Source organism: Salvelinus fontinalis, chromosome 16, assembly GCF_029448725.1.
Source record: "Salvelinus fontinalis isolate EN_2023a chromosome 16, ASM2944872v1, whole genome shotgun sequence".
In the NCBI taxonomy this organism is placed as follows: domain Eukaryota; kingdom Metazoa; phylum Chordata; class Actinopteri; order Salmoniformes; family Salmonidae; genus Salvelinus; species Salvelinus fontinalis.
In genome coordinates this window covers 39,572,379-39,599,796 of record NC_074680.1, presented here as the reverse complement: position 1 = coordinate 39,599,796, position 27,418 = coordinate 39,572,379, and the positions used below count along the sequence as shown (strand labels likewise).

The following is a 27,418-nucleotide window of genomic DNA, read 5'->3' as shown; positions in this document are numbered from 1 at the left end:
AACGATAAAAAATAAAATAATAATAATAAAATAAATAAAACAATTTAAAACAAAAACTTTTTCTCAATACCGCACTTCATCTCAACCTCTAAATAGACTAGATTTTTTCTCCCATCATTTAGTTTTTGTCGTTCTGTGAAATAAATGCATGACTGCCTTCTCTGATAATGACATTTACATACGTGTACAGTTCCTTCGCCCAGGCAGCGCTGACACTTATCCAAGGCCCATTACATAAAAAGCCTTTCATATACAGTACTATACTATCCTCTGAGAAGTAAATCATCAAACCTTTCAGCAAACAGTGTACAAATATTACTCCTATTTACTGAGTAAAAGACTCTTATATAAAAGGTTTAAGAATGACGTGCTCTGAGAATCTCTCTCTCGGTCTCTCTCTCTCTGCAGGTATATAACTACGAATATGTTGTTCTCTAGAGCTAGATGGTGTCCATATTGATTTTGTCCCTGCTTACAAATCAATCAATCAATCAATCAATTTTATTTTATATAGCCCTTCGTACATCAGATAATATCTCGAAGTGATGTACAGAAACCCAGCCTAAAACCCCAAACAGCTAGAATGCAGGTGTAGAAGCACGAACAAATATCTGGACAGACGGAAAGCTGTCTTTTAAAAAGCATACTGATGACTTAGTTAAGAAGCTAAGAATAAAAATGGGCTTCTTTTCTAGAAATCGGTCATGCCTCTTGCTAAATGGGGCGGCAGGGTAGCCTAGTGGTTAGAGCGTTGGACTAGTAACCGAAAGGTTGCAAGTTCAAATCCCCGAGCTGACAAGGTACAAATCTGTCGTTCTGCCCCTGAACAGGCAGTTAACCCACTGTTCCTAGGCCGTCATTGAAAATAAGAATTTGTTCTTAACTGACTTGCCTAGTTAAATAAAGGTTAAATAAAAAAATAAAAAAAATAGTAGAAAGCAGATTATTCCGTTGACTTTCCAAATCGGTCCTAGACTATGGCGACATCACCTATGTTGCTGCCACTTCACTAAAGCCATTAGATGCAGTTTCTTATAAACACACTGCGCTTCATTACGGGAGCCATTTTCAATACTCATCACTGCATTCTCTATCAGAAAGTTGGATGGCCCTCTGATGTCACATAGGTTGATACATGAAAACATAGCAATGTATAAAGCCCTTTATAAAAAGTCCCACTGTACCTAACATCATTACTAAACCTCAGACATAGGAGTTACCACACCCAGTCTCAGGGATTGATGACTCTGGAAAATCCTTTGGTCTCAGAGTTAGGTAAATCAGCTTTTTAGTTCTTGGACCTTATTTGTGGAACAATCTTCCAAATGTTATTACAAAATAATGTTTTGGTGCCTGTAGGGTAATTCAGAAAGCTGATTGAGGACCTTATTACTGATGATGATGATTATTATAATATTTTTAAATGTTGCTTTCATTTTGTATTTATATTTTGATGTGTGCATTTTCTGTAATTTCTTTAATTCAAGGCTCATCTGTAAAAGGGACCTTGGTCTCAGTATGACTCCCTGATAATGATTTCAGTCACATGTGATGTCACAAGTTCCCATCACAACGTTCCACAACCCACTCAGAGGTGCCACAGAGGTCAAAAGGTCAATTAATAAGAACAAGTCAACAGTATATTTAGGCATTCTATGATCAAAGTCCTGCAATGAGCTAGCTTAGCGTTGTCACGAAGAGTGGGCATCTAATGACAATGCATGACATTCTACTCATTGTGCCTGTGGCATCGAGGACAGAGAAGACAAGGCTGTACTTTCATAAATGTCCCCTAGCCTTCATATCAGTCTCGCCTCTATTCCTGGTAAGACATCACTTTCATTCTATTTCTGACTTCAGAAATCAGCTTGAAGGAAAGCATTTGGAAATAATATTTGCAACCTGCAGGCTGCAACAAAAAAAATCAAATGAATCCACTACTTCCCGGTAATGCACTCTCCTCCTTTCTCTCCGTCTGTCAATATCCCTGTCATAAAATTCTAATCGTACTCACAACAAAGTGAATTGCATAGCTATTTCCAATTGCAATGACAGTATTGACTAATAGATGATTGAAGGAATAAAACAACATGAGACATTCGGACATTAAAGACTGTGAGTAAAGGCTGGGTGGTTACACTGAGTATGACCTGGTCAATAACTCATATTTTAGGACAGTACAGGTAGTATTTATTTTTGTCTAAGCCAGTTGAGGACACAGTAGTTTTAGATGTTCTAGATTAACAGTGACAGATAGTCCATCACAAAATCATAACTCTGCTCCCCTTTATGTAGTGTATAAATCCACTGGAAGCTCACTGTCAGTCTGAGGGGATCCTAAAGTCACAGTTTGCTTATAGCCTGCTGAGGAGCTAAGCAATACCAAGTAGGGCTAGGCGATATGGCCAAAAAATTATATCAATTTTGACGGGATTTTATGTTTTTGAATAATAAAATTTTTAAATATTATTTTTGAGTTGTTCATGACCCTAGGGTGGCAACACATAAGTTATTTCAATGGGTCTTTCTCCATTCTGATTGTTTTATACGGTTCAATTCAACTTCAACCTAAAATAATTTCCTGTACTCATTTGAGATAATTTCAACACTTATCACTTAGTTATTGTGACAGGGTAGGAACCAAAGTGATGTTCAGTGTTTCCTATGGGACCCTATAATCTTTGGCTACATGAAATCTTTATTCATACAGTCAACATATTCATGCTTCGCCTATTCCTCTTTGATTTAGAAGATACTGTTGCACAAACAACATGCTGATTTAGGCCTCCACCAGCACTGGTATCAGGATGTATTAGCTAGCTACATTTGCTCTACATTAGCTAGCCAGCTAACTAGCTAGCCTTAGTGGTTAACACGATTTAGCTTAACTTGCTAAGAAAATACAAACTAGCTGTTTGCAGATGTAAGAAACACAAACTAATATTGTAATTATAGAACGCATCAGAGAGAGAGAGAGAGAGAGAGAGAGAGAGAGAGAGAGAGAGAGAGAGAGAGAGAGAGAGAGAGAGAGAGAGAGAGAGAGAGAGAGATACTGAGGGGAGAGGGAGGACTCAAGTAGTGGCATATCACATTTAACAAACCAAACATTCAAATACCGTTATAGAAGGTAAAGTAAATACCCAAAACGGTCCGTGCATCAATACCGGTATATTGTAAAATACGGTATACCGCCCAGCCCTAATACCAAGTATCTCCTACCCACTGTCACAAGGGTCTCATTGCCTCAATGGGTTTAAATCTTGACCATTGGCAATAGCCTATACTATTAATCCTTTCATGCTTCAAAGTCAGCCATTACGTGTGGCCATGTTTAACACTGCAGCCAGAGTTCCATTTTCTGGTATTTTATTATTAGGATCTCCACTAGCTGTTGCAAAAGGAGCAGCTACTCTTCCTGGGGTCCACACAAAACATGAAACATGACATAATACGGAACATTAATAGACAAGAGCAGCTCAAGGACAGAACTACATACATAACCGTTCAAAAATGTGGGGTCACTTAGAAATGTCCTTGTTTTTGAAAGAAAAGCAAAAAAATGTGTCTATTAAAATAACATCAAATTGATCAGAAATACAGTGTAGACATTGATAAAAATGTTGGAAATGACTATTGTAGCTGTAAACGGCTGATTTTTAATGTAATATCTACATAGGCGTAAAGAGGCCCATTATCAGCAACCATCACTCCTGTGTTCCAATGGCACGTTGTGTTTGCTAATCCAAGTTTATCATTTTAAAAGGCTAATTGATCATTAGAAAACCCTTTTGCAATCATGTTAGCACAGCTGAAAACAGTTGTTCTGATTAAAGAAGAAATAAAACTGGCCTTCTTTAGTCTAGTAGGGTGTCTGGAGCATCAGCATTTGTGGGTTCAATTACAGGCTCAAAATGGACAGAAACAAATAACTTTCTTCTGAAACTTGTCAGTCTATTCTTGTTCTGAGAAATGAAGGCTATTCCATGCGAGAAATTGCCAAGAAACTGAAGATGTACAACGCTGTGTACTACCCCCTCCACAGAACAGTGCAAACTGGCCCTAACCAGAATAGATAGAGGGGTGGGAGGCCCCGGTGCACAACTGAGCAAGAGGACAAGTACATTAGTGTCTCTAGTTTGAGAAACAGACACCTCACAAGTCCTCAACAGGCAGCTTCATTAAATAGTACCCGCAAAACACCAGTCTCAATGTCAACAGTGAAGAGGCAACTCTGGGATGCTGGCCTTCTAGGCAGAGTTCCTCTGTCCAGTGTCTGTGTTCTTTTGCCCATCTTAATCTTTTCTTTTTATTGGCCAGTCTGACATATGGATTTTTCTTTGCAACTCTGCCAAGAAGGCCAGCATCCCAGAGTCGTCTCTTCACTGTTGATGTTGAGACTGGTATTTTGCGGGTACTATTTAATGAAGCTGCCAGTTGAGAACTTATGTAAAAGCCATTTCTCAGAACAAGAATAGACCGACGAGTTTCAGAAGAAAGTTTCTGGCCATTTTGAGCCTGTAATCGAACCCACAAATGCTGATGCTCCAGATACTCAACGAAAGAAAGTTGTATTGCTTCTTTAATCAGCACAACAGTTTTCAGCTGTGCTGGTTTTCTAATGATTAATTATCCTTTTAAAATTATAAAAACTTGGATTAGCTTACACAACATGCCATTGGAACACAGGAGTGATGGTTGCTGATAATGGACCTCTGTACGCCTATGTCGATATTCCATAAAACATCTGCCGTTTCCAGCTACAATAGTCATTTACAACATTAACAATGTCTACGCTATATTTCTGATCAATTTGATGTTATTTTAAATGGACAAAAAACCCAAATTGCTTTTCTTTCAAAAACAAGGACATTTCTAAGTGACCCCAAACTTTTGAATGGTGGTTAAATTTTTTTTTAAAAGGCATACGTAGCCTACAATGCATACACAAAAACTATCTAGGTCATTTAAACACCGTCATCCTAATTGCACTGTTTCCTTTCGGTTCAGGCCTACTAACACAAATTCAGGACATTTCAAACCCTTCATCCTCTCTCAGAATAAATGTGTCCTTATTAGAAAACAGAAGACTAGATCAACATCCTAAATGGCAGCCATTACATCTGGCCATGTCTTAACACTGCAGCCAGAGTTCCATTTAAACACCATCATCCTAATTGCACTGTTTCATTCATTCCCTTAATAGTGCACTACTTTTGACCAGGGCCAATAGGGCTCTAGTCAAAAGTAATTCACTATAGGGAATAGAGTGCCATTTGGAACCCCTTTAGGGCTTTGCTAAAGATAATTTGAGAAAGTGGATGTTTTCCCCCCCAAAATGTATTCCAAAAAGGGTTCCAGGGAATATTGCTGGAAGGAAGAGCAATGTAATTGCCTCAGATTTTAAATTGAAATATAAAAATGATGAAGTAGAATCCATGTGCAAAAGAAACGGAACATTGTGCCATCTGGTCAGAGACGATATGGTGATGAGAGAGTCTGGTTTTATGAGATTTACTTCTAATGCTGAGGTTTAACAGTCTGAATATTACTTTTCAGCCCCATCTAACTTCATTATGGTCCATGATACTGCACTACTCAGACTCATTCCCTGCTGTCACCACATTCTGATAAAAAATTGTGTATTTGGTTTGGTAGAACCCAGAAACTAGTTTTCAACATCATTCCTATTTTCAAGGGAAGGGAGGGATAGAGGGAGGGAGGGAAGGAAGAGAAAGGGATGAATAGAGGGAGAGAGGAAAGAAGGGTGGAGAAGAGAGGGATGGAGGGAGATGACAGCCAGGAGAGGGAGGAACTCTGAATAACCCTCATCCTGCATCAACTTTTACTGGGACTCCAAAATAGCAACAAAGCAGCACACTAACAATAGCCTGGTCCCAGATCTGTTTGTGCTGTCATGCCAAACAACAATCATACGGTAGGAGTAAGCAAGAAAGCACAAATAGATATTTTGCCTACTCCAATGTAATTGTCAAGTCTGACTTCATGTTTTCCATGACAATTCCATAATGAGTTGGCAAGAGACCAGTAACAGACTGGCACCCAGGCTACATAAACTAGCTATAGGCTATAGCAAATCTGGTTACTAGTGAGGCATAGTCAACTTGAGGCCAGTTTTAGCTACAATCTACACATGTAAGGCAATATACACTCACCGGTCAGTTTATTAGGTACACCACCTCATTCATGAAAATGGATTGCTCCTACAGACAGTGAGTCAAGTAGCTGTGGCTTGCTATATAAAAGCAGGCAGACAGGCATCCAGTTACTGTTCGATTGTTCGATATGGAACACAATAGATATTATTCTGAAATAACACGAAATGTACAGAAATGTAAGTTCAGTTATGTGACAGCCAGTAGGATATAAAACAGATTCTATAATGTTTTCAAGAAAGGCTTCCCAGCCAAAGCCTTAGATTTATAGCAAAGCTCCAGCTTCATTACATAACAAACAACAGGTTGATGGGGATCAAAATGTTGTTCAAAGCACCTACAGAAATAGAATCACTTAGAACCGCTTTTCAAAACACCCAATTGGCAAGTAAGTTACAGTGCCTTCAGAAAGTATTCATACCCTTTGACTTATTCCACATTTTATTGTATTTCAGCCTGAATTCTGAATTTATCAAATATATATATATTTTTTCTCTCACCAAACTACACACAATACCCCATGACAAAGTGAAAACATGTTTTTAGAAATGTTTGCAAATTTATTGAGAATGAAATACAGAAATATCTCATTACATAAGTACTCACACCCCTAGGTCAATACTTTGCAGAAACACCTTGGCGGCGAGTCTTTCTGGGTAAGCCTAAGAACATCCCACACCTGAATTGTGCAACATTTGCCCATCATTACTTTAAAAAATATGTATTCTTCAAGCTCTGTCAAATTGGTTGTTGATCATTGCTAGATAAACATTGTCAGGTCTTGCCATAGATTTTCAAGCCTATTTAATTCAAAACTGTAACTCAACTGCCACTCAGGAACATTCACTGTCTTCTGGGTAAGCAACTCCAGTGTAGATTTGGCCTTGTGTTTTATGTTCTCGTCTTGTTAAAAGATGAATTTATCTCCCAGTGTCTGGTGGAAAGCAGACTGAACCAGGTTTTTCTCTAAGATTCTGCCTGTGCTTAGCTCCATTCCATTTATTATTATTTTTATCTTGAAAAACTCCCCAGTCCTTAACGATTACAAGCATACCCATAACATGATGCAGCCACCTTGAAAATACTTGAAAATATGGAGAGTGGTACTCAGTATTGTGTTGTATTGGATTTGCACGAAACATAACACTTTGTATTCAGGACAAAAAGTTAATTGCTTTGAAACATTTCTTACAGTATTACTTTAATGCCTTGTAGCAAACAGGATCCATGTTTTGGAATATTTTTTATTCTGTACAGGCATTCTTCTTTTCACTCTGTCCATTAGGTCAGTTCTCCTACCACAGCCATTTAGCGAACTGTTTTAAAGTCAGCATTGACCTCATGGTGAAATCCCTGAGCGGTTTCCATCCTCTCCGTCAACTGAGTTAGGAAGGACGCCTGTATCTTTGTAGTAACTGGGTGTATTGATACACCATCCAAACTGTAATTAATAACTTCACCATGCTCAAAGGGATATTCAATGTCTGCTTTTGTCATTTTTACCCATATACCAATAGGTGCCCTTCTTTGCGACGCATTGGAAAACTTCCCTGGTCTTTGTGGTTGAATCTGTGCTTGAAATGCACTGCTCGACTAAGTGACCTTATAGATAATTGTATGTGTGAGGTACAGAGATGAGGTAGTCATTCAAAAATAATGTTAAACACTATTATTGCACACTGAGTGAGTCCATGCAACTTATTTGACTTGTTAAGTACATGTTTACTCCTGAACTTATTTAGGTTTGCCAAAACAAAGGGGTTGAATAGTTATTGACTCAAGACATTTCAGCTTTTCATTTTTAAATAAATTGTAAACATTTCGAAAAACATAATTCCACTTTGACATTATGGGGTATCGTGTGTAGACCAGTGACAAGCAAATCTACATTTAATCATTTTTAAATTCTGGCTGTAACACCCCACAATGTGGAAAAAGTCAAAGAGTGTGAATACTTTCTGAAGGCACTGTATATAATATAATTACTTAGAATATAATATATCATTATATTTCTATGCAAGCACCCATCTCACAATAAACCAACCTAACACATCAGCTTTCTCACATTTAACTAAATAATCATGGCCCTCCAATCTTAGTGAGAAACTATTGACAATGCACCATCAATTGGCAGCGAGCTTGAAAGCCAATGATTTGATCCTATGGAGTTTGGACAACTTACAGTGCAGCACTTGATGACATCAGAGACAGATGGGCTCTCTTGGTGAAGTAGACATAAGAGGACCGTTTCATGGACACAGATTAGGCCTAGACGTTCCATGAGGAATCTCCTTTGAACATGCTCTTTAGTCTAGGTGGGCAGCTCCCGCACAGCCCAGTCCAAGCTCTTCTCTGTCCTGGCACCCCAATGGTGGAACCAGTCTCCCCCTAATGTCAGGACAGAGTCCCTGCCCATCTTCCCAAAACATCTGAAATCCTACCTCTTTAAAAAGTATCTTAAATTACCCCCCCCCCCCCCCCCAAAACTAAACTAAAAATGATAAGCACTTGTCTTTTCCTACTAGCACTGACTTTGTTGATAACTACTTTGTTGAGGGAAAAGGAACTTGCTACGACCGTGGTATGTGGTTTTATGACCTAGCTATCTTAAGATGAATGCACTAGTGTAAGTCACTCTGGATAAGAGAGTCTACTATATGACTAATGTAAATGTATGTCTAGTACTAGGCTTAATCTGTGTCCAGTGGTGGCAAAAGAGTCCAGTGTACTTACACAGTGTGTGGCACGCTGTCCTGGGGTTTCTCTAACTGCTCAGGGAACACTGGGTGAGGTAGCTCTCCAATGGGGACACAGCCCAGAGACTTACTGATGGCGTGACTTAGCTTTTTAGCTGGAGACTTCTGTGAGAGGCAGAAACAAGACGGTGGACATCATATTCACTGTTTTTATTATCAGGGTTAGGGGTTAATTAGAATTGAATTCATTCAATTCAGGACATTCAGTCAATTCAGGAAGTAAATGGAAATTCCAGTTTACTTCCTGAATTGATTGAAGTGAAATGGAATTGACCCCAACCCTGTCTGTTATAATGTGGGAACTGCTTATAGAAGTAGCGTAAAGAGATGTATAGTAATTGACCGTAACTATTTCTAAAATACCCAGTTACATTATGCAATGCATAGTGTACCGAGAATTACAAGGTTTATTCATGCAGAATGGGACCAAATTCATAGTTTTCTTTGCTTTGCCCTAGATGTTTTCTCTGACAATTGAAATAACCTTTTTCTACTTCCAAATATGCTCAGCCATTTCATTCTGGGCATGATGCCCTCAGAATAAAATGTCCATTACCATCCTGATCGCAGGCACACAGAGTTCAGGATTGGATTTGGAACCAGTGTAAATCATTTTCCCAGCTTCAATTCACATCACACTGATTGAAAATTGGGAGAATGCTGGCATTGGCATAACTTTCAATGTAATTAGCTGAAATGAGTAAAAACCCATAAATCAGAATATTTAAAAAGGTTAGTTCATGTAGAAACAAGCCCAATGCTCTGCTTATGCATGCAGGCGGCTATTGGATTGTCCGAGCGCAAAGGAAGGCTGAATCTTGGTATTCGATGAAACTATCATAACTTTTCTTTGGTGTGTATAAGTGTGATTGTGGGACATGGTCTCTTTCTCAAAGGTCTGTCTCCTCTTCGCCTCCTCTCCTTCATCATACTGACCTGAAAGAACTGAGCAGCTGAAAGCCAGTCTAATGATGAGCTTCCACCATATTGTTTTCACCTGTCCATTCTTTTTCCAACCAGTTCAGATGAAGGGGAGGAGAAAAGGACAGGAGGGATTTTAAAAACCAATTGAGATAGAGACTTTGTGGTTGCCGTGCCTACCCAAGAGGAGTGTTCCTTCATCTGATGCTGGTTGCTATGGGGACCATTGGCATGGCCACGCCAAAAGCAGCTCTGACAGAGTTGGTAGCCATGGCACTGTTGGCACCGGTAACGGAAGCCCATCATACTTTCACTCCGGCAATAAGAACATTCCACGGGATGGAAGGCTAGAGGAAACCACAGAGAAATGGTTAGTAGGTCACTGATGAAATGTTGATACAGTGAGACATAACATATACGATTTATTATAAGACATTTTAATAGCACATATATGCTTAAAAATAAGTTATAAAGCATTATACCTACAGGTTTTAAGTCAAGTTTTACCCCATTTCTCGATACAAATGCTTAGATTAGAATGACTATTATTGGTGTTCGGGAAATTCACTGTGAAAATAAAGTCAAGGGAACTAATAACAGGGGAAACATTACCATTTTCAACATTAGCAAGTCGGTGCATGAGAGGTAGCCACACGAGACACTGGGGGGGAGGATCTGCCATCAAAATGTCCAAAAACGTGTTCAGCAAGATCTTCTTCTATATTCAGTTAGACAGAGAATAACTTCTAAATACAAACACACCATTGGGCTCTGGTCAAAAGTAATGCAGTATAAAGGGAATAGGGCGCCATTTGGGACATAACCCATAGTAAATGAAATGGACACCGCTGCAAAAGGTCATCTTCAATAATAGATGAATGTGCCCTGCTTATTGAAGACGACCTTTTGGAGTGATTTTTTATGGTCTGTGGACTATATTTACAAGGTTCCTCCCTCATCCTATGTTCATATCTCTCTATCTCTCTAAGTATATTATACATGTTGTATATTATTTCAGTGAGAGAAACCCTCTTGGTATGTCCAACCTACCTGCTGAGGGAAGCATGTCCGTACGGAGTGTTCTGTGTATCCAAACGACGGGCCCTCGAACACAGCTGTGGGCAGCTTCAGAACTTCACGAAGAAACTGGTCAAACTTAGCAAAGGCCATCACACCATTAGAGTCAGAGATCTGGGAGAAGATACCTGGGAGAGAGAGAGAAGTAGAGAGAGAGAGAAGTAGAGAGGGAGAGAAGTAGAGAGAGAGAGAGAGAAGTAGAGAGGGAGAGAAGTAGAGATGGAGAGAGAAAGGTGGTGAGTACACCAGATTTATGTACAGTACATCAGTTTACATACATCTACGCCATTTCTACAATCTATTGAATATGAGCTATGGATGATCCTTCTTTACACTTCCATCTTAAACTACAACTACGTTAGTGCTGAAAATGTGACTCAACAGCGTCCCTTTGTGTATAATTTACGCAACTGCGGACACTGTAGCCCAGGGGTTCTCAAACTATTGGGGCCACGTACCCCTTTTGTTAAAGCAAATTCAACAGGAACCACGTTTAAAAATCAGAACACAAATCAAGTGAGATAAAAAAAAATCCTTATATCCTTATATATTTTTTAAAGTCTCTGGGCCTGGAAAAGAACATTTTAAAGGCCTTCCTCTTGGCATTGGAGAGAACATCTTTCAGTTTAAGCAAATTTTTCAAGCTAATATCTTACAATTAAATAAAAAAATACCACGAGGCAGAGAAAACCTTTCAGTTTTTAAGCTTACATTACAGTGCTTTCAGAAAGTATTCACACCCCTTGACTTTTTCCACATGTTGTTGTGTCACAAAGTGGGATTAAACTTGAGTTATAAAAAAATTGTCAACTGTCTACACAAAATACTCTGTAATGTCAAAGTGGAAGCAAAACTAACATTTGTAAAAGACTTATGAAAAATAAAACACTAATATATCTTGATTAGTTAAGTATTCAACCCGAGTCAATCAATTTTAGAATCACTTTTGGCAACGATTACAGCTGTGAATTGTTGGGGTAGTCTAAGAGCTTTCCACACCTGGATTGTGTAACATTTGCCCATTATTCTTTCAAAATTCTTCAAGCTCTGTCAAATTGGTTATTGACCATTGCTAGACAACCATTTTCAGGTCTTGCCCTAGATTTTCAAGACGATTTAAGTCAAAACTGTAACTCGGCCACTCAGGAACACTCACTGTCTTCTCGGTAAGCAACTCTAGCGTACATTTGGCCTTGTGTTTTATGTTCTCGTCCTGTTGAAAGATGAATTTATCTCCCAGTGTCTGGTGGAAAGCAGACTGACCCAGGTTTCCCTCTAGGATTCTGCCTGTGCTTAGCTCCATTCCATTTATATTTTTTTTTTATCCTGGAAAAACTCCCCAGTCCTTAACGATTACAAGCACACCCATAACATGATGCAGCCACCACTATTCTTGAAAATATGGAGAGTGGTACTCAATATTGTGTTTTATTGGATTTGCCCCAAACACAACACTTTGTATTTAGGACAAAAAGTTAATTGCTTTGCCACATTTTTGCAGTATTACTTTAATGCCTTGTCGCAAACAGGATGCATGTTTTGGAATATTTTTTATTCTGTACAGGTTTCCTTTTCACTCTGTAATTTAGGTTAGTATTGTGGAGTAATTACAATGTTGTTGATCCATCCTCCGTTCTCCTATCACAGCCATTAAACTCTGTTTTAAAGTCACCATTGGCCTCATGATGAAATCCCTGAGCGATTTCCTTCCTCTCTGGCAACTGAGTTAGGAAGGACACCTGTATATTTGTAGTGACTGGGTGTATTGATACACCATCCAAAGTGTAATTAATAACTTCACAATGCTCAAAGGGATATTCAAGGTCTGCTTTATTAAAATATTTTTACCCATCTACCAACAGGTGCCCTTCTTTGCGAGGCATTGGAAAACCTCCCTGGTCTTTGTGGTTGAATCTATATTTGAAATTCACTGCTTGACTGAGGGATCTTACAGATAATTTGTATGTGTGGGGTACAGAGATGAGGTAGTCATTAAACTATTATTGCACACAGAGTCCATGCAACTCATGTGACTTGTTCAGCTTTTAAAATGTTTATTAATTAGTAAACATTGCAAAAAACAATTCCACTTTGACATTATGGGGTATTGCGTGTAGGCCAGTAACATAAATATCTAAATGTAATCAATGATAATATCCGTGTGAGCCTCCCAGGCCCATGTTGCCCAGGGAAAAATAAAACATACATTGTAGATGAATAATATGACATTGTATTGCATTACACCCTCTAAATGTATTCCATGTGACCAACATGTCTAATATGTTGTTAGTAATATTCATTCAAATAAAATGAGAAAAAAAAAAAAAAAGGTTTACATATAATTTTGAGATCTGGCCACGGACGCAGCTTTAACTGTTACCTCTACCCTGGGCTAAGTTCATGAAGATATACTTACAACGGAGTTTGTCCACTATTTTCCCTCCACACATAGTCGCCAACATTGACTTCATCGAGAAAATGCTCAGTTTCCCGTGGCCTTCACTAAACACACAAACAAACATTTTGGAAAATGTATCTATTCACAACTGAAACACACACACTCATCATACTGACAAAGGAGAAGCATCTTCCCTTTTCAATAAAGCAAATACCCTTTTCCCATGATTTGCTAGCTTTAGCTTGTTGACCACAATGTAGAACAAATAATTATCACTTCTGAATCCATCGTGACCATGTTGTCTGAAGGCCCAAAATCATTTGAAGGGGAGAGCTCACAGTTCAGTCCAGCATACTGATTACTTTAGTCCAGGTAGACACAGACACATTAATCTGATATATTTACAGTCTGGACTCCAACATTGCTCGTCCTAATATTTCTATATTTCTTAATTAACTCCATTATTTTCAGATGTGTGTATTGTTAGATATTACTGCACTGTTGGAGCTAGGAACACAAGCACTTCGCTACACCCGCAATAACATCTGCTAAATATATGTATTCCATAGTAAGAAATTATATATTGTGGGCCTCCCGAGTGGTGCAGCATCTAAGTGCTTGAGGCGTCACTATAGACCCGGGTTTGATCCCAGGCTGTGTCACAGCCGGCCGTGACTGGGAGACCCATGAGGCGTCAGACAATTTGCCCAGGGTCGTCCGGGTTAGGGAAGGGTATGGCAGGCTGGGATTTCCTTGTCCCATCACACTCTAGCGACTCCTTGTGGCAGACCAGGCGCCTGCAAGCTGACTTTGGTCACTCACCGGACGGTGTTTCCTCCAACACATTGGTGCGGCTGGCTTCCGGGTTAAGCGAGCAATGTGGCTTAGCAAGGTCGTGTTTCGGAGGACGCACAACTCTCGACCTTTGCCTCTCCCAAGTCCGTAGGGGAGTTGCAGAGATGGGACAAGACCTACCAATTGGATATAAAAAAAAGGGGTAAAAAAATAAAAAATCTATGGTTCTGAAAATAAGGTGTTGCACCATACTTAAATATATAGACATGTACATGCACTTTTCATATAGCAGTTCAAAGCAAATGTATACACGTCACTCCTGCTCCCTCTGGCGCTCGACGTCGCTGGTCTACAAACCACCGGTCCTGGCAACCCACATTGCGCACACCTGGCAACCATCATTGCACAGAACCTGCTCCCTATGGTTACGGCACACCTGGACTTCATCATGACCCTGATTACTCTCCCTTCATACAGCCCTCACCAACCTCAGTCATCAGGCAGTATTGGTTCTGTTTTCATGTCCAGACACTTCTCTAGTTTGGTAACTCTCCATGTTCGTTATTATTAAAAACTCACCATCTGCACCTGCTTCTTGACTCCCTGCGTTGTCGTTACAACACAATGTACAAAACATTAAGAACATCTTCCTAATATTGAGTTGCACCCGTTTTGCCCTCAGAACAGCCTAAATTTGTCAGGGCATGGACTCTACAAAGTGTCAAAAGCGTCCCATGTTGACTTCAATGCTTCCCACAGTTGTGTCAAGTTGGCTGGATGTCCTTTGGTGGTGGACCATTCTTGATACACACGGGAAACCGTTGAGTGTGAAAAACCCAGCAGCGTTGCAGTTCTTGACACAAACCGGTGCCCCGTTCAAAGGCACTTAAATATTGTGTCTTCCCATTCACCCTCTGAATGGCACACATACACAATCCATGTCTCAATTGTCTCAAGGATTAAATATCCTTCTTTAACCTGTCTCCTCCCCTTCATCTACACTGATAGAAGTGGATTTAACAGGTGACATCAATAAGGGATCATAGCTTTCATCTAGATTCACCTGGTCAGTCTATATCATGGAAAGAGTAGGAGTTCTTAATGTTTTGTCTACTCAGTGTATACTGTATGTAATATTCTATATCTAATGTATATCCTGTGTCTAATGTAGTGCACCTGTCGTATGTAGCCACCATGAAGTTGAGGAGCAGACTGATGGACTGCTCTACGTTGATCTGGTGCATGGTGGGAAGACGCTTGTTGAGCTGGTAGTAGATGGAGGACAAGATGGTCTCCAGTCTAGACACGTTAATCTCTGCGTTGTGGTCCAGTGTGTTCAAACCGCTGTCACGGAACGCCTCGATCATGTTCCACACATCCACCAGGTGCACTGGGATAGGAGAAGGAGGGGAAAGATTTACAAAATAATAGATTTCTTCTCAATGAACTAATTACGTTCAAGTGTACCGTATTTGAAACAAACATATGTGACATTGTTGTGTGTACAGTGCAATAAGTTAGGAGAGTAAGATCTTCAGTAAAGGAAACTAAAAGAGCCCGAGAACTTACGGTTGCATCTTTTCTGCACGAATCTTAGCTTGCAGGCCGTCCTATAGGTTGACAGTCTGATGACGTCAAAGTTTTGTCCCCCTGATAAAAATTAAAAGATGAATCAACAAACTAACACAACCACACACACAAAACCCACTGTATGGGGGAGTGGAATGTACTATACAGTGTAACGTGTATGGATGTGAATGGCTTGGCTAAGACACAGCAGTGTGAATGATTAGTACTGGTTTTCCTCTGGAGATTTCACTCTCAGACAGTGCATGTGGTGAAGGGGTTCTCAAACTTTTTGGGGCCGGGGACCCCTTTATAATCAGAACACAACTCAAGTAAAAAAAATAAAAGCATACAAGGAGTTGTACTATGACTTTGGCAGTGCATGGCCGGATGAACCAAGTCTAGGGCCCTGGGAAAGACAATTTGAAAGGCTCACTCTTGGCATCGGCGATACATTTTTGCACTTTTCAAGCAAATTTAATATACATTTTGTCAAGGGGAACAACAATTCAATGTTGCAGCTTTAAAGCTAATACCCTGCAATTCTACACATTTTGCCATGAGGCAGAAAGAAAACTTTGCCGTTTTAAAGCTTAAATTACAGTGCATTTACAGTTGAAGTCGGAAGTTTACGTACACCTTAGCCAAATACATTTAAACTCAGTTTTTCACAATTCCTGACATTTAATCCCAGTAAAAATTCCCTATCTTAAGTCAGTTAGGATCACCACTATATTTTAAGAATGTGAAATGTCCGCATAATAGTAGAGAGAATGATTTATTTCAGCTTTTATTTCTTTCATCACATTCCCAGTGGGTCAGAAGTGTACATACACTCATTTTGTTTTTGGTAGCATTGCCTTTAAATTGTTTAACTTGGGTCAAATGTTTTTGGGTAGCCTTCCACAAGCTTCCCACAATAAGTTGGGTGAATTTTGGCCCATTCCTCCTGACAGAGTTGGTGTATCTGAGTCAGGTTTGTAGGATCCTTGATCGCACACGCTTTTTCAGTTCTGCCCACACATTTTCTATAGGATTGAGGTCAGGGCTTTGTGATGGCCACTCCAATACCTCGACTTTGTTGTCCTTAAGCCATTTTGCCACAACTTTAGAAGTATGCTTGGGATCATTGTCAATTTGGAAGCCCCATTTGCGACCAAGCTTTAACTTCCTGACTGATGTCTTGAGATGTTGCTTCAATATATGCACCAGTCCCTCCTGTGGCAAAGCACCCCCACAACATGATGCTGCCACCCCCGTGCTTCACGGTTGGGATAGTGTTTTTCGGCTTCCAAGCCTCCCCCTTTTTCCTCCAAACATAACAATGGTCATTATGACCAAACAGTTCTATTTTTGTTTCATCAGACCAGAGGACATTTCTCCAAAAAGTGCGATCTTTGTCCCCGTCTGCAGTTGCAAACCGTAGTCTGGCTTTTTTATGGCGGTTTTGGAGCATTGGCTTCTTCCTTGCTGAGCAGCCTTTCAGGTTATGTTGATATAGAACTTGTTACTGTGGATATAGATACTTTTGTACCCGTTTCCTCCAGCATCTTCACAAGGTCCTTTGCTGTTGTTCTGGGATTGATTTGCACTTTTCGCACCAAAGTACATTCATCTCTAGGAGGCAGAACGCGTCTCCTTCCTGAGCGGTATGACGGCTGAGTGGTCCCATGGTGTTTATACTTGCGTACTATTGTTTGTACAGATGAACGTGGTACCTTCAGGGGTTTGGAAATTGCTCCCAAGGATGAACCAGACTTGTGGAGGTCTACATTTTTTTTTCTGAGGTCTTGGCTGATTTCTGATGTCAAGCAAAGAGGCGCTGAGTTTGAAGGTAGGACTTGAAATACATCCACAGGTACACCTCCAAATGACTCAAATGATGTCAATTAGCCTATCAGAAACTTCTAAAGCCATGACATAATTTTCTGGAATTTTCCACGCTGTTTAAAGGCACAGTCAACTTAGTGTATGTAAACTTCTGACACACTGGAATTGTGATACAGTGAATTATAAGTGAAATAATCTGTCTGTAAACAATTGTTGGAAAAATGACTTGTGTCATGCACAAAGTAGATGTCCTAACCGACTTGCCAAAACTAGAGTTTGTTAACAAGAAATGTGTGGAGTGGTTGAAAAACTAGTTTTAATGACTAAGTGTATGTAAACTTCTGACTTGAACTGTATGTGAAAATAAAATCATTTTGGGGGAATCCAAGAACTATTGAGTTGAAAAATGTATAATTGATGGAGTACGGTGGATACCAATATCCCTGTGAGCCTCCCAGGCCCATGTTGCCCAGGGTTAAGAACATACATTGTAGATGAATATTATTACATTGTATTGTATTGTATTGTATTACACCCTCTAAACTTATTCCACGGATCCCTTAGCCAAGATTTGTTTAATCTGCTGTTGCTAATGTAAAAACAAAAATGTAAATATATGTATTTGGAGATCTGGCCTCGGACCCCCTGCAGTACCTCTGCAGACCCACTTTGTGAATCCCTGATGTAGAGGGTAATGTACAGTATAATGCTTTACTGTGCACAGCAGATTATAACAGTGTGTAAATGAATAGTAATAGTTTGGCTCTGGAGCTCTGTCTACTCACTCATCTCCATGAAGAGTTGTCTCCTCTCCACCATGGCCGTGCCTCGTTTACTGCGTTCTTCTATCATTCTGGGGGGGGGGGGGGGGGGGGGGGGGATACCACAACAGGCAATGAGCACACATTACCTTCTCACTACGTAATTACATCATCATTGTAGACAATATACATTATCAGTCTTCTCTGCCCTCTATCATTCTGGGGAAAGAATACAGCAAGCATTACTACCTACTCACTAAGTGATTGCATAATTATTGTATACATTAGACATTTTACCCATTTTTAGGGAAATAAACCAGCAAGCATGCATTACCTACTCATTATATACCTGTAATGACTATACATCATTGTAACCATTGTATACATTATCAAGGTCCATTATAGCCTTTGTACATTCAAGTTAAAGCAGTAGTGTAGAATATGACTTTAACTGATCCTGTATACATTCATCACTCTGAGTATTTATATATCATATATGGAATGTTCAATAATGTACAACACATACACTCTTAGAGGAAAAAGGGTTCTTTGGATGTCCCCATAGGAGAACCCTTTGAAGAACCCGTTTTGGTTCCAGGTAGAACCCTTTCTGTGGAAAGGTTCCTACATGGAACCCAAAGAGTTCTACCTGGAACCAAAACGGTTCTACCTGGACCCAAAAAGGGTTATTCAAAGGGTTTTCCTTAAAAAAGTTGTAGATCTGTAATTTTTCCATTGAAAGCAAGTCTAAGAAGCGGTAGAGCTGTTCTATGTGCACTATTTCTATGCTTCCCGTTCTTAAGTTTTGTTTTTGCATCCTATACTTTCGGTTTTGTACACCAGCTACAAACAGCTGAATATACAATATTTTGGGTTGTTGAAAAATATATTTCACAGCAGTTTAGATGGTACAATGATTCTCAACACATTGGGAAATTAGGCAAACTTTTAAGATATTTAGTAACCAGTAAATGGAGCGGTTTGTACATATTGCACCTTTAAGAAAAAGTTAACTTAATCTACTGATGATTTTGTCAGATAAAAATCCCAGAGGTATTTATTTACCTGTCGCTGCCTGAATATTAAACAAAGGGAAGCATTAACTGCTGCTGCCCCTGTGGAGAGAAGAACAATCATAGACAGTTAGCTAGTTGGTTCCTTAATATTCTGTGTCTGTTATGCTCTGTAGTAGGATAAGCAGTCCTTCCAGACAAAACGGGTTTGACTTTTAAATGAGTCATTAACACCCTCCCTTCAAGGACTTGATGAACTCTACCAAACATGTTTTTTTGGAGGGGGGGGTTCTTCCCGCAAAGGGGAACACACTTGAGTTCTCCTGCTCTGTCTCTTTATAGTACACTACAGGGCCCATAGGGCACTGGTCAAAAGTAGTGCACTTTTAGTGAAGTGGGTGCCATTTGGGGGACACACGTCCTGTCTGTACCCTACAAATGATAATTCTCCATGACATCGCTCCTCAGGTAAGACCTGTGGATTAATGGTCCCGAAAGGCAGGGGTGCAGACAGAGGAGACACTTAATGATGATAGACACAGAACACATTACAACTATTCAATGGTTGGTTCTGAAAACCGGGAAATTGCACGATAGGCTTGGATGGTACCAGCCCTGTGTTCAAATACTTGCAGTGTTTCCTCTAGCTTGCCTGGAGTGACAGGTGGATGAGGCTTGCACTGTTGGAACTTTTCTATTGGTTCAATTCAACAAGGTGAAACCCAGATAGTATCGGAAATGATTTCAAATAGAATTTGAACCCGGGTTTGCTTGGCTGGCAGAGGGCTCTATTCAAATACAGTACAGTATCAACATCCCATCAGACCAGCCAGAGATCTTCATCAGCTGAACGTGAGCAGTCAGTGCTTGCATACCCAATGGCACCCTATTCCCTTTATAGTGCACTACTTTAGACCAGAGCCCTATGGGGATAGCGTGCCACTTGGGGCACAGTCAGTGAAGCCAAGCCAAGGTTGAACCCTCAGGAACTCTGTTGACATGGCCTTTATATGCCTCCCTTCTCACTCATGTAGCTGGACAGCCCTAGTTTCCAGTCCCATAAAGATATTGATATACAAGATTAAATATAATAATAATAATCATCATCATATTAATAAATTGTTGTCCATATAATGTGCAATAAAAGGTTGTTAGATAATAGATTATGACATGTAGTAGATAGTATGTAGAATGGAAGAAAACACCAGCTGTGCTCAGGAGGGAAACTAACAGAAGCAAGTCAGCAGTGATTGTACAATGGCCCTCTGTAATATCCAAATACGCAGTAGACCTACTGTAGACTTAGCTTGTCTGAGCTTGTCATATGTAGGCAACTAAGACTCTGAATGAGAAAGTGGAGACCAAAACAAATAACATCTGTTGATATTGAGGAAAATGTCAATCCTTGATTGGCCATTGTGAAATGTAATATATCTTAATAGGATATCAGACCCTGACTGAACTCTTATGGGTAGACCAGACATAACATAATACACAATATTTGGTTCTGGGAGGCTGACAATATTGTTTGATAAATCATTGAAAGGCTTCTTAAATTGCACCTGTAGGCATTAAAAGTCAAGTAGCCTAATGAACTTTAGATACTATATGTTGGATCATTAGTCACTTCTGAGTACAGTGGTGACAGGCCTGCAGGTGCACATTGATCAAATACCATTAAATTACCGAGGTAAAGACAGATTCAGATTGGATATTCGACTGTAGTTTTCCTTATGTCCACCAACCGCAGTTAGGGACCGTCAACATAGTGACAAACCAATTTTTGTAAATTTCAAGAGCTCTTTAACCATTACGCCTGAAACTTTAAAAACGGGTTCTAGCTAACCCGATGGCATAGACACACATTGTACGCACTTTTTTTGGTCGATTTACATCTCGCACTATTTAAAATTATTTATTTAAATTTTTGAATTTCAATAGCTCCTTGGTCATGTGACCTACTGATCTCAAACGAGGTTCAGAATGTCCACTGACTATCCTTGTATATTTCACACCCTTTAGGTTTGTCTATTTTTAATCTCACACGATTTTACATACATTTTTCAAACTTTATAATTTCAATAGCTCCTTGGTAATGTGACCTACTGACCTCAAACTACTTTCCGAATGTCCACGCACTGGCGGAAACGGGCGCTGCTAGGCATCCAGTGCGGTAACGTGACCGATCCCGGGGGAAGCTGGCGGGAGCCCCGGGGAGGGTTCTCTTTTCTTCGTGAAGGGCAGGGCACCCAACCTCGGAGCGGGTCAGTGGCAGTTGGAGAGATTGACTGAGGCGGTACACCTGTCAAACGGTAACGCAGGTGTCCTACGGCGAGCTTAGGGAGGACAGAAACTTCCCGTGGAGCAGAAGGGCAAAAGCTCGCTTGATCTTGATTTTCAATATAAATACACACAAGCAGGCCTCAAGATCCTTCTGAATTTTGGGCTTTTAAGCAGGAGTCAGAAAAGTTACCACAGGGATAACTGACTTGTGGTTTGCCAAGCTTTCATAGTGACGTTTGTTTTTGATCCTTCGATGTAGGCTCTTCCTATCATTGTGAAGCAGAATTCACCAAGCGTTGGATTGTTCGCCCACTAATAGGAAATATGAGTTGGGTTTAGACTGTTGTGAGACAGGTTAGTTTTACTCTACTGGTGATGTGTTGTTGCAATAGTAATCCTGCTCAGTACGAGAGGACCCTCAGGTTCAGACATTTGGTGTATTTGATTGGCTGAGGAGCCAATGGTGCGAAGCTTCCATCTGTAGGATTATGACTGAACGCCTCTAAGTCAGAATCCCTCCTAAACATAACGATACCATAGCGCCACGGATCTTCGGTTGGGCCGGGATAACCTGCCTCTTTTGGCAGGTGAGTAGAGGCGTTCGTGACAGGGTTGGGGTGTGGCAGGATGAGTTGCCACCCCTCTCCTGATGCGCACCGTATGTTTGTGGGGAACCTGGTGCTAAATCACTCGTAGACGACCTGATTCTGGTTTAGGGTTTCGTACGTAGCAGAGCAGCTCACTTGCTGCGATCTACTGAAAATCATCCTTGATCCAAGCTTTTGCCGGGCCCGTCCTCTGGTGGGACTGTGAGTCTGGTTGGGACTCGCTGTGGAAGTCAAAAGGTCCCCAGGTTGACGAGGAGACCTCCCCCAAAGCAAGGGGTACTCAGAGTCCGAGCAGGGGCGGCCGGACTCAGGGGCTTAGGGCAGCACTCAGGCTGTGGAGGTTGGGGACTTAGTCTCTGAGCGGATAAAAGCGGGCAGGTCACCAGGTCCCCAGAGCCTGTTTCGGGTTACCAGGTGCACGTGGTTCCTGACAGCAGGACTATAGACGATTTAGTAATTCCAGAGAGTAAGCTATAGTCTAAGGCCAAGGGAGAGGGGTGTTGACCGGGTAGGGAGAGTAGGTGTGGAGGCCTGGAGGTCTGTAGTTCCAGGGAGTAAGCTATACACTCTCAGGCCCAGGGAGAGGGCAGGCAGGGAGTGTAGGCCTAGAGGCCAGGAGTCAGAGGTAACCAGTTTAATGGGGGCCTGCCTGGAGGTCAGGAAGGCCCCAAGGAGAAGGCCCAAGTGAATAGGTGTGTGAGTGAAACTGTCCTTCAGGGGGGCAGAGCAGGCAAATTAATGTAAAATCGTGTGAGATTAAAATGTGCAATATAGAAGGGTAGTCAGTGGACATTCTGAACCTTGTTTGAAGTCAGTAGGTCACACGACCAAGGAGCTATTGAAATTTGAGAATGAAAAAACGTTTGTACTAACTAATCCAACTAGGAATACAAAATGCTGCTCACATTTACACGTTTATTAGCTTTGCAAAGCGAAGTAATTTCCAAATTGTGAAAATAAGTGCGCAATTTTTCCAACATCATGACACTTATTTGGAGTCTGTGGCTCAAGTGGTTTGAAAGCTATTGAGGTTTGAAAGCGCAAATATCCGTCGAATATCCAACCTGAAACTGGCTTTACATTGATCATTAAATGACATGCTTACTGTAAATAAAAATGGGCGGGTCTACTAAGCCACCATAAAGGTAAAGCAGTGGTTATTGTGATAATGATCGTAGTGATGGTGATTACACTATCACTCGTATTTCATGTAACAGTGATTCACCAAAACGTATGCTACGACGCTGGGAAGTTGTCACGCGCAACTGCGCTACCGAACGAGGTAGACACACACCCATGCTCGAGTTAGACGCAACTGGAAGTCATGGTTTTCAATGAGAGTACCACGGTAAATACCTTTACGGCTGGCGGTGAATGTTATCAGCCGCTAAGGTAGACGGGCCATGCCGCCAGAGTTTAAATATTTCAACTGTAGCTTGTTTTCTACCGGATGTTGATTTGCACTGTTTGTTTACTGAAATCAACACAGCAACGGATACCGTCCTGCTAGTTTGCTTTTGCTGTCAAACACAGGATAAATTCAGGCTTAATATGTTTTTGGGAAACCTGCGCTTGGTCAGAAAAATATGCTGGTGCAAACAATGTTCTACTCCAAAACATAGCAAAGCGACATCTGTTTCTGTAGCTAGTTAGGTAGCTAAAAAACGCATATAAAAAATAAACAGTTAGGTAGCTAGGTGTCATCGTCTAAAATACCCCTAACTTCTAAGAGTTTTAATTTCGTATCGATTATGGTCGGACCCGGCCCTATCAAGCCACGCAAGCCCTGGTTATAACGATAGCGTGGGCAGAGATATTGGAGAAAGGAGATCCCATTGGCCAATGAACATGTGTAACGTTTAACGCCCCACTCAGCATACTGTCGACCAATCGCGTTCACGTTGTCATGCCAGGTACCACGGTTGCTAAGGCCATCGTCATTCAACCCCCTACTCAGAGTCAGGGTATGAGTCGATAAATGTGCCTATTTTCCTCGAACGTATGTAATGTCAGGATCCCAAAGCTATACGATATTACAAAGAACAAGATAATTATCTAAAATCTCGGAAAACATTTGTAATGTTATACTTCTTGTTGGGTTTTTGAGCTAGCGCCCAATTGACTCCCATTCATTCCTTGGACAGTCCTTGTCCAAGAATGCAACGCGCGGCCCATTGACGACGTCTGGGCAACGTACACAATGGGCGTTAATACAATTCCAACGGAGTGTCCTGTCTCCTCAAAAGTATCTGGCTCGGGGCAAAAGGCCTACTAACTAGCTAGTTATTTTCATGAATGGAAGTTCGATTTTAATAGGAGAACAACACGTGGCTGCCGTAGTAATACCATTGCTAAGAATAATGACAATTAATGCAGTTTCTGCTCATTGTTTTCAGGCTGTTTGCATTGAGTGTTAGCTAGGTACCCCAAAAAAGTTGCTAAAAACATCTGCATCAAAGATATGTGAGTGACTTTGTCATACTGCAAACCGAAGTCAACGTAGCAGAGAAACAGCCTACCTCCAGTTTCCAAACGGTCATCAATGTTGACAAAATCCTTATTTATTCTGTATTTTGACTAGCGAGGATGAATTAGGTGCAACTGTTTGGGATATGGCTGGCAGAAGCTGCAGGGTCAATCTTTTCTCCCCGTGTCTGGTTGCATGTCGGGGAGAATGTTGCACTACTTAGCTAACATTTCAGATCCTGGTTTTATTTCAAATGCTCACACAGACGTTTTCCCAGTCGATCGAACAAATAATGGTTTATTACCAACGCGGTACTGTAAACACATCGTGGTCTGTGTGTGCTTGTGTAAGAGTATAACTTTAGTACGTCCCCTCGCCCCGACACCGGCGCGAACCAGGGACCCTCTGCACACATCAACAACTGACGCCCACGAAGCATCGTTACCCATCGCTCCACAAAAGCCACGGCCCTTGCAGAGCAAGGGGCAACACTACTTAAGTCTCAGAGCTAGTGACGTAACTGATTGAAATGCTACTAGCGCGTACCCGCTAACTAGCTAGCCATTTCACATCCGTTACACTCACCCCCCTTTCAACAGCAACCAGTGATCCAGGTCACGGCACCAATGTAACAGTATAACTTTAGTACGTCCCCTCGCCCTGACACCGGCGCGAACCAGGGACCCTCTGCACACATCAACAACTGACACCCACGAAGCACGGTCGTTACCCATCGCTCCACAAAAGCCACGGCCCTTGCAGAGCAAGGGGCAACACTACTTAAGTCTCAGGGCAAGTGACTTAACTGATTGAAATGCTACTAGCGCGTACCCGCTAACTAGCTAGCCATTTCACATCCGTTACACTTGTTTGCAGACTTTTTGTTTCACTTTGACAATGCTTTAGACCATAGTGCTGGCGCTTGGCTTGCGCATGCAAATTCAGCGCACAAGACTGTCTAAAATAGTGTCAAAATAAAAGCTTATTTGACACGTCAATTAGTGTTATTTGAGGTGTATCTTTTTTGACACAAAAATACCCAAACTGCGCTCCATAGATGACGGTGATGATCATCCATCATCAAATGCCAAACGGCCTGAGCTATATCATCTGCATTATTAGGCATATCAGCGTTTTTAATATAATAAGGTCAACCTAAACGAAATGCAAATACATCGGTGATAGTAGGCCTATCGCCAAGCATTACGTCATTCTACGGGTTTCATTTGCAATGAATGAACTCAAGCGCATCAGCCTCTATAGGAGCATCACAGCACACACTAAAATAATAAATGTGTCATTTGAATAACGCAGTGATATATCTACCGCACCTAGCCGAGTAGGTATCCTAGCTAATGATAACATAATTTTAAGTGAGTCAACATACGGAGGACTAGGGCTTATAGGGCTCGAAAGGCGAAAACATCATCCACGCTCTCGGTGACGAATCATTAGCTTTACAATACTTTATGCGTTTCAGATCTGGAAGGAACCGAACGATCTACGCGGCCATACTGCTGTTTTAACTCCCTATTTGCCTTGTTTCCGCAATATGAGTGTGTCGTGTGATGCATCTTAAAGGAATATGCGATATGATAATGTACCCTAAATATCTACCCTAATAAATGTGTAGTCGCCTAATTTAGATGTGCCTTCTCCACTCTATAGGCTATTTAAATGAAAAGTATACATATAATTAGCCTTACCAGTTTGAAAATCACGCAAGTGACGTTTATAGCATCAACATCAGATGAAGAGGATAAAAGTAGTCAGGATATTTCGTTCGTGAATCATCGCTGCACTCAGTCTCACCTGTCTGTCTGCATTCGTTCGTTATTGCTGTCCGAGCAATGCAAAACGATTGATATTATACATAAACTGTACCATATCCAGTGCGTTTCCTGTTTCATAGCCTACGACTCAGAATTACGGTGGTGGCACAGATAGAACAATGAGACACATATTTCACCGGATGTATAAATGTGAAGCATCCGGTTGGCGTTTCCACTCACTACCAAATATGGTGATGAGAGGAAGCCCGGTGGTCGGCAGTGGAGACTTTACCCTTTGCCAAAGTCTCTAAAAATGCCGCTGTTTAGGGCGAATTTAGTTAATGCACACGCGCACTTCACACAGTAGGAACAGTCTAGAACGCACAAATAGAATCTCACTAGCTCGTGCTTGGCTCTGCCCACTATGATTCATTGGACACGACAGGTTCTGGTCTATCTTGTGTTAGTTATAAAAATCTTCGGTGGTGGCGTCTCATAAAAGTGTACGAGCGCCGCGCTCTCTCCTCAGCATCATGAACAACCGAACACCCAAAGACAGCAAAGCGCGGGCGAGCAAGATGGGGCTGCGCGCGCATCACACAGCGTAGAGACGGGCGCACAGTAAACACCACTCAAGACCCCAGTTTGTTGATATATTTTATGTGCATAATAATTATATGATATATGGGATAGTCAGCAGGTATGCTAAAACATTCCAATCAACAATACTACTCTGTAGCATATTTTTATCATGTGTAATATGGAAACAACATTGCATCTGAACTGGGGATTGTATCTCTTCTTAGTGGAGTGAAAAAGATGAGGCAAGTGTAAAAGCCTACTGTCTTAATATGATGTGGTACTGATAGTATGCCTATTGTGTAAGTTGTACTAGTATTAGAGTAGAGTCACATAATAGTTACAGCCAGAAGAGTATGATCCACCAGCCAGAAGAGTATGATCTGGTTCCTCTCTTGGTTTCCTCCTAGGTCCCTTCA

At 41.0% G+C, this 27,418-nt stretch overlaps 1 protein-coding gene across 13 annotated transcripts in view; it reads right to left on the bottom strand.

Moving 5' to 3' along the window:
• LOC129813142 (dystrobrevin beta-like) overlaps positions 1 to 26,623 on the bottom strand; it is a 74,271-nt gene extending 47,648 nt beyond the window's left edge. For 3 of the 13 annotated variants that reach the window (XM_055865348.1, XM_055865353.1, XM_055865352.1), the window contains exons 1-9: positions 26,461 to 26,620; positions 18,302 to 18,369; positions 15,690 to 15,770; positions 15,297 to 15,510; positions 13,344 to 13,429; positions 10,901 to 11,055; positions 10,463 to 10,568; positions 10,031 to 10,197; positions 8,907 to 9,034 (exon numbers count right to left, since the gene is read on the bottom strand). In XM_055865348.1, the coding sequence (XP_055721323.1) occupies positions 8,907 to 9,034; positions 10,031 to 10,197; positions 10,463 to 10,568; positions 10,901 to 11,055; positions 13,344 to 13,429; positions 15,297 to 15,510; positions 15,690 to 15,770; positions 18,302 to 18,369; positions 26,461 to 26,558 (1,103 nt within the window). In that variant the 5' untranslated portion in view covers positions 26,559 to 26,620. Of the gene's footprint in view, positions 1 to 8,906; positions 9,035 to 10,030; positions 10,198 to 10,462; positions 10,569 to 10,900; positions 11,056 to 13,343; positions 13,430 to 15,296; positions 15,511 to 15,689; positions 15,771 to 18,301; positions 18,370 to 19,342; positions 19,393 to 26,354 lie in introns of all 13 variants that reach the window. The other 10 variants (XM_055865358.1, XM_055865360.1, XM_055865350.1 and 7 more) reach the window with 7 other exon arrangements.
• Positions 26,624 to 27,418: the final 795 nt, after the last annotated feature.